This window comes from Echiichthys vipera (genome assembly GCF_963691815.1).
Source record: "Echiichthys vipera genome assembly, chromosome: 1".
In the NCBI taxonomy this organism is placed as follows: domain Eukaryota; kingdom Metazoa; phylum Chordata; class Actinopteri; order Perciformes; family Trachinidae; genus Echiichthys; species Echiichthys vipera.
This window is the reverse complement of record NC_139826.1, coordinates 37820635-37832700: the sequence shown is the minus strand read 5'-3', so window position 1 is coordinate 37832700 and position 12066 is coordinate 37820635. Positions and strand designations below refer to the sequence as shown.

Here is a 12066-nt window from a genome sequence, read left to right as displayed (position 1 = left end):
ACTGTCGCCTCACAGCGAGAGGGTTTCTGGTTCTAATCCCGGCCGGGGATGCACCTCGACAGTACCCAGGACATGAACTGGCACCGCTCCATTCATGGTCCACGCAGGGACTTGAACCTGCAACCCTAACCCTAAACCACAGAGCAGTAATCCAGGTGTTTAAAAACACAGAGGGTGAATTACATCTTTAACTGTTTGTGGTGTTCATATTTTGAGTGTTTCCCATTTTTAGAAACAAGTCTCTGTATGTGTTTGTCCCAGGACAGTCTGTTGTCAATGATAGCTCAGCCTCTTCTCCTTGTTCTACTAAAGTTGGATTTATACCAAGATGAAGTTTTGGTTTGGAACATAAAGAATAATTAGTTCCAGCCACGAAACTATTGTTTTAGATATATTTAAATACGTTTGCTTGCTGTAAATGCAACAGTTTGCCTCGTTGGAGAGACCAAAAAGTTACAAATGTGACTTTGTAATGTGCTGTGTTGCCCTCTACTGAGAATGTAATGAAATGGTGAGATTTAGCACACACACACACACACACACACACACACACACACACATCAGACATAAAGTGCCCAACACCTCTGGCGTGCCACTTGGCTCTGTAACAGTGGCTTCCTCACACAACTCTGTGAGTGTCGGCCATAATGGTTGGGATGGAGCGGGAAGAAAAGCGGCTGATAATGGGCGCTTTGTTTGGGCGCCTCGACGGTCTTGGGAGGTTTTCTCTCCTCCTGCAGCTGTGTTTCGCAACAGAGGGGCAACTGATGCACAAAATTGCTCCTCACAAGGTCAAATACCGACGGCCTCGAGTTCACCGCCGCCTGTCTGTAATTCTGACACTTCCTCAGTCGCTACAGCCACGGCTTGATGTAGCTGAAGCCCCGCGGATGAACCGTGTGAATAGCTCCCCTCTGTAACGAGTCGACAGGGGCAACCAGAGTTACGCGCTCTTCAGGGGCCGTAATTAATGGAGTTCATCCCGCGGCTACTTTTTCAGCCCATGGAGCAGCGTGGGGGCCATGGAGCTGTCCCCGCCTCCCTTTGTTTTGGCTTCAGAAGTGAAATATCACTGTGTAATGAATGCTTGTGGTTTCAGCTCATTCTTAAATTGTCTCTCTTTGTTCTCGTAAAAAACGCTCCTGTAAACCATTAATCAAAGTTAATCATTACGGCCGTCATAGATCGTGATTGTTTTATAATAACAGACAATCTTTGCAGCAGCGCGGCGAAACGCTCCACAATGTCTGTGTTTGGCAACGTAATTATCGTGCTAATCCAGATTATTTCTGAGTTACTGATTACACATCAGCTACTGATTGCTGAAAAATGGGAGATGATGATTTAGTGTGCTGTTAAAGATAAACCCCTGACTATAAAGTGCATAGTACAAAGTGAAGGCCTGCAGCAAAGCCCACTGAACTGTGATAATGACACGGAAACATGTGTAGAGGCGTGCAGCTCTTGTTGGAATACATCCACGACTTTTTTTTAAAGATCATTCATAAATGCAGAGGAGTTTTTTTCATCTTTTACTTGTTTACAAAGCTCTCAATGGATTAAGGATACACATTTTAGACTCCCTGTCTCTTCTCAAGCCCTCAGATCCTCGGCTGCTAGCTTGCTAGAGAGCCGTAACTCAAAATGGTAAATGGACTTTCGCAGTGTTTGTCACATTCACACAGACATTCACACTGATGGCAGTGGACACCTACATACCATTCATTCATTCATTCATCATCAACCTCTTGTCCCTGTCGGGGTCGCGGGGGGCTGGAGCCGATCCCAGCTGACATCAGGCGTGAGGCGGGGTCCACCCTGGACAGGACGCCAGTCTATCTAATCTGATCATTCACACCACATTTACACACCCATGCACAGCACTGGGAGCAATTCAGGGTTCAGTGTCTTGCCCAAGGACACTTCGACATGTGGACCCGGGAAATTGGGGATCAATCCGCCGATCGATCCAAAAATGGAGGACGACCCACTCACCCACTGAGTCACAGCCTCCCCCAAAAGAAGATTGGAGATGCAGCTTTCATCCGCGTTTTTAGAAACACATCTGTGTGACCTAGACAGCGGAGACCAAGACAACCTGATTATTGGTTCCTAGTGTGAGGGTGGATCCTACACTTCCCACAGTGCAACTTGATGGTGTCTCTGATCACACAGTGTCTGTGTTGGATGTGTTGTACAGAAAAAGACATAATACAACAGGCCATGTAGTACTGCCCTTGACTAGTAAGTTGACTTTGACATGTAGAATGGGTGGAGTGTCCCTTATCAACAAAATTGTAAATACAGGGTGCTGAAAATCCTTGAAAATACTTCTAGTGTGGCGTTTTCAAGGTTTGAAAAGTGCTTGGATATTGAACAAAGTGCTTGAAACTGTTTAAAATGTTTGTGTTATATGGGACTGCAAATGTGGTATAACAGAGAAAAGAAGATCAAAAGCATTTTCTGTCATTTTTGCATGAAAATAACTTTTGACGAACAGATCAGAATAGCGGGTGATTGTATTTCTGTGGAGTTAGTTTTCCTTTCATTTGCCGTCCTTCTGCAGAAAGCTGTCTCAAAACATCACGTTGGTTGTGTGGTAACCCGAGGACAATAATGCACGCACACTTTCAATGTAGTTCTGTGTGCTTTACTGAACTTTGGTGTAGCCAGCCATCCATGTGTACAAGTGGGGAGCAACCACAATAACAGTCCCACAGGGTGCAAAAACCCAACACAAAGTTTCCGGGGTGCAAACCTCTAATAAAGTACAGACACACCATTAAGGCTATAACAGGTTGTTTGTAGGAACAAGCGCAATAATGAGTGTACTGAATACTGAGGATTGTTCTGTATACAGATATGTAGTTTACCACCGCTGTAAAGGGCTAGAAAGCATGAAAATGCACCTTGAAATGCTTGAAAAGTGCTTGAATTTGACTTTGGAAAAGTTGTAGGAACCCTTTGAATATAACTTCTTATTCTGTTTGGCGTCTTCAGCGCATCGGGTCACATCTCAGTGTCCCGGAGTAAACAAAAGACCGGTTGAACCCAGTGTGTTGTTTACTCTCTGCAGTGCAGGAGACGGATTATGTGATACTAACTTTTAATGTCCTCCTTCCTTACATTAAAATAACTTGTGTTTAAAAGCCATCTGAGGCTTTTCTCTTCTTGGCCTGACTTTGTTATAAAGCTGCTTTCAGTGCAGCATTTGTATCCCCAGGTTGTAAAAAAGCGGACTTTTCCTTTAATCATGTAAAGTAGTTAAAAAAAGGGGGAAACTCATATTAAAAACAAGCCTCTAACTGGGTTTCTCTGTTTGCCAGGCGGGCCTTTTGGATACAATGAAGTGGCCATGATACCAGCTGGAGCCACTCACATCCGAGTCACTGATAACAGCAGGAACTATCTTGGTAAGACTCACTCACACAGGACACCTGGCCGCCCGTGTATATCAGTTTCAGCTTCTACAGAAGACTCCCTCTGCGTCAGCGGCTCCATGGCTGCAGTGTAAATCAGGCCGTTAAAGTAATTCCTAGACTTGCTATTACTTCCTCTCCCCAGAGACAGGAGGGGCTCAGCACTCCCATCTGGTCTCTGGACCTGCTGTGTGTTTTCCCGGCAACATAATAACCAAGGGCATCTATTCTCATCCTTGTTTATGAGACCAAAATAAAACGGGCCCTGAAATGGCGCACACTGTGGTCCTGAAAAGGGGACGCTCGTAAAAGGCTTTATCTGACCACTGGAGCAAGGCAGGTGAAGGTACTTTTTTCCATTTCATGTCATGGAAAATCCTTCTCCCACCACTGAGGAGAGACAGCTGCCATATAAAGCCAGCTGGCATGTTTCTGTTTCTGCCATTCTGGCTTTACCTCGAAGTGGCCCACTCATATATTGAGAGCTAATTGCCATTTAGAAATACTCATGCAGCCCCTTTTTCGGAACATGCCTGTTCAGAGCGGGACGATTGCTCTGCCTCTGGCGTCGCTGCTGGCCACTTAGTCGAAGAAACACTCGTCCAGTCCAGGCATCTTCAAGTTCAAGTTCAGGTTCAAGTTCGTATATATTTATATAGCACAAAAATAACCTTGTAAGAGTCATTCAAAGTGCTTCACAGAGCAGAGACAAAAGCAAAAAGAATGCATGTGCAAGAAACAAGAAATGCATATCATCACACACACAAATGCCTGTAGCACATGCACATATACGAACATACGTGCACGGCTACAGTAGTCATAAACAACCGTGCAAGATTCTGTAAAAAATGCACATAAACAGGCTGGATTAGAAGTCCCTGTGGATTCAAAGGCCAACGAGAAAAAAAATGTTTTTAAAACACACTTAAACCTTTAACTTAATTTAATGGGAAGCTGTTCCAGACTTTGGGAGTAGCCCCAGAGAAGGCACGATTGCCCATGGTCTTAATTTTGATCTAGGTACATCCAGCAACAACTCACTGAATGACCGTAGCTCTCTGGCTGGATTACGGACTTGTATAAGTTCAGCCAGATATAGAGGAGCCACTTAAAAGAATAAGAACAATTATAATAACACTTTAAAATCAATGGGAAGCCAGTGGAGTAAGGCCAGAACAGAGGTGATGTGTTGACGTTTTTCAGTGCCAGTCAAAAGGCAAGCAGCCACGTTCTGCACCAGGTTCTGCAGGTGACGGAGCGAGCCCTGGTCAAGACCAACATATAAAGAATTACAATAACTGAGCCTGCATGATATAAAGGCATGGATGACTCTTTCTAAGTCATTAAAACATAAATAAGGCTTAACTTTTGATAAAAATTCGAATTTGATGAAAAGACCCTTTGACTACTGTATTGATTTGTTTCCTAAAATCAAGGTTGCAATCAAAAGTTACACCAAGGCTCTTGATAGACGGACTGGTTTTAAGAGCAAGAAGATCCTGACCCTCAAAAGACTGTAGGCAGCCTTCCTGAAGGCCAAATATAGTGACCTCAGTTTTATTTTCATTTTCATTTCACAACTGAAGAGGGAGGTAGATCTGCACATCATCCGCATAAAAATGGAATGATATGTCGTGCTTACGGAAGATAGATCCCAGAGGCAGCATATACAGTGAGAATAACAGGGGGCCTTGAATTGAACCCTGTGGCACTCCACATGTGAGAGGGGCCACAACAGAAGAGAAACTGCCAAACTGCACAGAAAACACTCAACACTTCCTTGGGCCTGGGAACTAAAGTGTTCTTTCCAAAAGATCCCAGATGCTTGAAATGTTTGGGTTATCTCTGGTTAGCCTTATATCTCAGTTATTTCAGAGGGCATTATGAACAGGGCAGACCAATATGGATAGACAACCAATCACAGCAACAAAACGACATAGAGCAGTGCTTAGTGATGCATGCAAGTTGAGGCAATGCATCTGTTTTGATGTGACAAAAATTTGTGACATTTGAGGCAACAAACAGACCATACAGTAACAGAATCTTGATTCATATGTGATCAGTGCTGCCTACCTCTGTCAGTAACCGTCATAAACACGCCCCACGTGAGATAAACCGTTGTGATTGACCTGTCAGATTTCAAGTGGCTGGAAATCTGTCTGCATGGGAGAGGGGCCGGACGTACCTGCCAGAGAGATCTCCGGTCTCTTTTTGTTCATCTGTTCTTGAATGTACTGTAACAACAGGCGGAGAGCGAGCTGTACTCAGCATGCTATTTATTGTAACAGTTAGTACGGGACCCCTCTCAATAAACCACACAGAGTTTACGCAGCGTACTTCTAATAAATATGTCACATATATCTCTTGCACTCGACATTGAACTTCCTCAGCAATGCACCCGCTGAGTGTGAAGTCGATCAGGAGAACGGTTCTTGAGGAAATCCATTTTAGTAAGATTTGACTGACTTATTAACACCAGACTTTTCCTTCCTTGCTTCATTCCTTCCTTCCTTCCTTACTTCCTTCCTTCCCTTTTTCCTTCCCATTACCTTTATCCAGCCCTCCAGAACGGTCGCTCCCAGTTTGTGATCAACGGTAATTGGAAGATCAGCATTCCAGGCGAGTACAACGTTGCCGGGACGAAGCTGCTGTACCGGCGCTCTGCAGATACCTGGGAGAGCTTCGAGGTACCAGGACCCACCCAGGAAGACCTCCATCTAATGGTGAGAGCTCCGAAAATACTGGAGCAAGACAGTTCGGCCATCGTCTGGTCTCAGGAGCGGGAAATCTCTTGACATTTTTGTTGACTTGACGTTAATTTTAATTCTGTATAGCCAAATTTCACCAATCACAAGTTTGCCCCAAGGTGCTTTACACTCTGTCCAGCATGCAGCACCCTCTGTCCTCAGACCCGTGATTCAGATAAACCCCCAAAAACCCTTTAATGGGGGAAAATTTTAAGAAAACTTGAGGAAGAGCAATTGAGGACTGAGGTCGCCCTGGACGGACAGACAGACATGCAATAAATGCCTCGATTGTAAGGCCCTTGTGAAGTTTTAGTAGAACCTCGACTAGTTTACTGGGGTCACTCTGAGTCTGTACAGGCAGGCACTAAAACCAGTAAAAACATTTTACTTTCCTACATTGTGCAACACACTGTTAAATTAACTCATTCTGCTTATCGTTTGGGATTTCACAAGGAAAGAAAAACATCAGGTTTGAATAAATATTTGACTGTTTCCATTCAGAGCCAGTGCAGGTATTTCTCAGACAGACCCGGCTCAGCTCCCAAACAGCTGTTAACTATTGCTTCCTCCTGAGATACTGTAAGAACAGCGTTAGAGTCGGCTGTACTGCGTTAAAACATCGTTTGTAAGAACGCTGCGTACCGTTTCATTTGAAGACTCCTACATAGCGAGAATACAACAGCATGCATGTCTTCTTCCTGGAGAGCTGCTGATGTATTTATCATCATTTGTCTTAGCACTCTTGTAATCTTAACTCTAAAGGGTTCTGGGTTAACCCTAATCCCCAGGGTTAAGACGACCATTACCTCAGGCTTTGTAAGGAACATACGTCGTCCATTTAGTTGCTATGTTGTTTCGTTCATCATTTCCTTCATTTTTTCTTTACCAGCACTGTGTGCAGGTTGTCAATCAATTTTTCCTTTTTTCCGTGGTATCAAAAGAGGTATTACGTATCGTTTTGTAATACTAGTATTGTATCGAAGTTTAATATTCTGGTATCGTGACAACCTTAGTACAATCGTGATTAGGAGTGTTTTTCCTGCAGATACCCAATATCAAAGGATATCTAGGACATCCTACTACAGTTTATGAAACAATACGATACAATAAATAAAGTACGATCGAAAAGCACCAGAGCAGCTAAGCACTAAAAGAATGTATGTTGTGTTATTTTTGAGAGAAATTAGTTCATCTGTAAAAGTATGTGGTTTCACCTCAGTATCATGAAAGTGTTGATGCATGCAGTTGCAAAGCTTACCCTGTACACTGCACGTTGAGGTAAAATAGTAGACAGATGAAAACTTTCCGTAACACTCTGGATGTTTCCATGCTGTCCTTGTGTGCAGGTACTCGCCACAGACAGAAACCCGGGCATCGAGTATGAGTACTGGCTGCCACCAGGCCAATACGCCCTCCACCATGGGAGGAGGAGTCCACTGCGTCAAGCTCACCACACCGCCAACTACCTCCCCTGGGATCAACCTACCACCACCACCCCCACCACAACCACCACTACCACAAGCACCACCACCCGGCCTCCTCCTGTCACCGCCAGACCCCACTGGTGTAAGTGCTGCCTCCAGCTTCCCTTAAGTATATATTCAGAGCTTAAAGGAATAACGCTCCAAGATGTAACTAGGACAATCAGGGAGCGCAGGGCTCCTCCAAGGCCAAATGCCCTAGCTGTAAGATTAACGAAAGTGCAAAATAATGCGTGTATCTACCCTGTGATTCGGATCGGCAACGAACTACTACGACACTCTTCCACCTATTTTAATAAAAATCGGACCAGTGGTTTTTCAGTAATTCTGTTGACTCCATTTAATGTTTGGTAAAACCTTAAGGTTATGTTCAAAAAGACAATGGCGCTGCATAAAAAAACAGTTACCTCATTCATTTTAATTACCGTATTTTCCGCACTATAAGGTGCACCACATTATAAGGCGCACCTTCAACAAGCAAATCATTAGACTCAGGTGTGTTGGAGCAGAGAGAAACCTAAAACATGCAGGACAGTGGCTCTCCAGGACCGGAATTGCCCACCCCTGAGTTAAACTGATCAAAGTGATCTCGTTCACCGACGGGCTTCTCTGCAGATTCAACATGCTGAATCATCCGAAAGGGCCGACCAGTGCCAATCGTTCGGGACTGGTGTATCAGGGCTCTTTGGAGTAATCTTACAGACATCTGAGATCTGATCCTGGAGCAAATGTGTCTGTATTATCATCAGTAATTTGGGATAAGTAGCTTGTGTTTAGCTTTCCTATTACCTGATAATTGGAGGAAGTATTCCTTTCATATTAAAACCCCTGCACACTCTCACAGGTGTTTTCTGTCACGCACTAATGAGACTGATTAAGGAAGCTCACAGGTGCAACAAACTAACTGGAGAACGAGGGAAGTGTCAATCAATCAACTGTCTGTACGCAGTCCACAAAGTCCGGAGAGGAGCTCCAATCAGGCACAATAAGTGGAAGCACCTGTGTGGTGGAGGAGGGTTTATAAAAGGATCCGTCTTCAGCGCACACTGGATTTAAAAGAGTTACGGCTACAGGCTGATCTGAAGCTGAGGAATGAGGCTGCGGCGTTATCGCTCGTGATAAACCTGCAGTACACATGTGCAGAATCTCTCCGTAAATACTCACATTCACATGGAAACCTGCACGCAGCCCGAGGACTTGTGCCTCCTGTCTGAATCAGTCCGGTGCTGTAATAAATCTTCTCTGGAAACATTTTCCAGCTGATGGATTTGTGCCAAACACAATCTGACTCTTGTTGTTGCCAGAAATAGTGTGTTGATTGTTTTTTGGGGGGATTATCAGGGTGAACTTTCCATTCCCAGAGACTGGTTGGGATTTCTCATGTTGGGCAGAACATAGTGAGTTCAGAATGATGTGAAAGACTAGAACCCTGTTTGTATTTTTCTATTTAGGGACAAACTCCCCCATCGCATTTTGAAAGAAGTAATGCTGTTTCATTACTGACAGATCATGATATCTCATCTATTTTGCAACATATTGAGCTGAAGTGTGTCCGCGTTTTCTTCAGGGTTGTAAAGTGTATTTGAGAAGGTGAACACAAGGTAGTCTGAGTTACTCAGTGTCACTGACGCATGGGCATGACATGAAACCTGGGGCCTCATTTCTAAAGCTCGCTGTGCACAAAAACCTCGCGTAGACGAGCAGAAATGTGCGGCGGCAAACGTTGGTATTTATAGAAAAAAGATTTGCAGAGAAGAGTGCATATTCCTACGCCAACTATCACCCATGAGTAGAGCTCAGGACATAACACCTTTGTCGAGGTCCGTTCTCTCAACTTGATCCAATCGTCCTCGCCTACGGGAGTCTCCATCTTGTCAGACTTTGACTCTGCCTCATTTCCTCTGACCAAAAAAGGGCATGTATGTGACGTTGGGGGGAGGGAGATACGTCCATCTGTCTGACGAGGAGAAGTGAGGGCCAGAGGCTAGCTGTCACTCAAGAGGTCACGCCCCTAATTATTCATAAACTTTAACCTACAATAAAATAAAAACTCCAAAGTTTTTTCCGACTCGTGAATCAGCGACTCGATGGAAACACCTGGATACAGTCGAGTAAGCAGAAAAAACACACATTAACTTTAAAATAAATGTGTTTCACTGTGTAAAGTCTCGCTGTAGTTGTGGATAGGTTTTACTAATATAGGACCATACTGTTGGCACACAGTTTAGATGCAGTGCAATTAATTATCAAGTCGACATGTTTTTAATAACTGAATTTTAGACCTGCATACGTCGGCAGGTGTGTCCGTTTGGCCGAAGCTGTGAAAAAGTTTTGTGCAAAGTTATGACCTACAATTATGAATTGAAAAGGTATTTCATTAAACACAATAATTTCTTACATTTAGGAAATAATTTCATTCATCTGTTTTCAGTCAGAGCGACAGTGCTGACCACCATACCACCGTATTGCCTCACAGCAAGAGGGTTCCTGGTTTGAATCCCGGCTGGGGCCTTTCTGTGTGGAGTTTGCATGTTCTCCCCGTGTCTGCGTGGGTTTTCTCCGGGTTCTCCGGTTTCCTCCCAAAGTCCAAAGACGTGCAGGTGTTCGGTTCATTGATGACTCTAAATCACCCGTAGGTGTGAATGGTTGTCTGTCTCTGTGCGTCTCTATGTGTCCTGTGATAGACTGGCGTCCTGTCCAGGGTGTACCCCGCCTCACGCCCGTAACAGCTGGGATCGGCTCCAGCCCCCCCGCGACCCCGACAGGGACAAGAGGCTGAAGATGAATGAATGTTTTCAGTCAAATGTGACCCTGCTGAGATAGAAAGGATTGGATCCTTTATTTCTTTTCTCACTTCATATAAACACATGAAGAACTGCCATATTATTCACTTTTATTAAACAGCCCTCTGATATTATATATATGAATATGAATATGGGCTGAACTTCCTAACAAATAATAACAGTCGAGTTAACTTGATTCACAGCTGCGGTGACATGTTGCCTCTTAGTTGAAATGTCTCTACTGACGCTTCCAAACAACACATTTTTGCGGAGCTCCACCTCCGTAAAGTTCCTCCATTTCCTTCTCGGAGAACCTTTTCCTATTACACCTTCTTCTGTGTCATTTTCCTCACGTCAGTTAATGTAACGTCAATGCTGTTTAACATTACGCCACTTATGGAAGATAGTGGGAGGGAAAGTGGGACGACACTGGGCGGAGATCATCCCCGCAAAATTCACTGCAGGTCGGAATTTATCAGGATTTATAAAAGAAAGATTGCGTGGAAATGTGCGACACAGTTTTATAAATCTCAAAACGTTTGCGCAGCACATTCAACGCAATGTTTTGGGAACGATTCTACGCACAGTTTTATAAATGAGGCCCCTGGTGACTAAAGAACCAAGTTCCAACCACAGCAACTTCCTGGTTGATCCAATCAGGAAGTGCCAAAAACTGCAGTTCTCTGAGTGTCCACTAGGGGCATGTTTCATAACAGAGCAGTTTCTCATTGACCCCCATGTTAAACAGGCCGTTTACACAGCATCATTAAACCTGTTTAAGACCTGGGACAAAAGAACATTCTAGTCTGTGTGTTTAGGTCAGATCTCCATGACAACACTGAGGGGGTGAATTTTATTGTGCCAGGCTAGTTTTTATTTTATTGGAGGTTAAAGTTTATGAGTAATTAGGGGCGTGGCCTCTTGAGTGACAGCTAGCCTCTGGCCCTCACTTCTCCTCGGAGGTAAACGTCAGCCAGATGGACGTATCTCCCTCCCCCCAACGTCACATACATGCCCTTTTTTGGTCGGAGGAAATGAGGCAGAGTCAAAGTCTGACAAGATGGCGACTCTCGTAGGCGAGGACGATTGGATCAAGTTGAGAGAACGGACCTCGACGGAGACGCTACCTCCATTTTATGGCGCAGAACGCAGCATGAATTATGTTTTTAACATCCACACTAAAACCTAAGTGGCTAAAGTCAAGAGTTTGAATCCAGCACAATGGGGTCTTTTAAGTAATTTCAATCTTATTACAGTTCTCTTATTAGAACCAACTGTTTACAACATTGTTGACACCGTGTGTGATTTTTGTCTACTAGTTTTGAGGCCCGTGAAGCCGCCGCGCCAATCTCCCCACCACAACCGCCGCCAGCGCCCTCACCAGCCCATCCTGCCCCGCCTGGAGCGGGAGGAGAACCACAGAAACCTCCTGCCTCAGCCTTCACCTGGAAGTATGTTCACCTGTTTCCTCAACCCTGCCCGTCCTCCAACAAGCTAAGCCTAGCTAACCATTAGCCTGAAGCCATTAAAGGGATGCTCAGATATACTTGATATCAAGCTTTTCATATGACTCCCAAGAAGCGAGCAAGCATGAACAATTCTCAAAAATTAAGCTATTTTTTCCTTTATCATGACT

General features: G+C 44.4%; 1 protein-coding gene across 1 annotated transcript in view; it reads left to right on the top strand.

The window, feature by feature from the left end:
• The window catches only part of adamtsl5 (ADAMTS like 5), a 45728-nt gene that overhangs the window by 30526 nt on the left and 3136 nt on the right, over window positions 1-12066 (top strand). The window contains exons 8-11 of the mRNA XM_083914474.1: window positions 3327-3413; window positions 5979-6142; window positions 7513-7732; window positions 11750-11881. Coding sequence (XP_083770600.1) covers window positions 3327-3413; window positions 5979-6142; window positions 7513-7732; window positions 11750-11881 — 603 coding nt within the window. The remainder of the gene's footprint in view (window positions 1-3326; window positions 3414-5978; window positions 6143-7512; window positions 7733-11749; window positions 11882-12066) is intronic.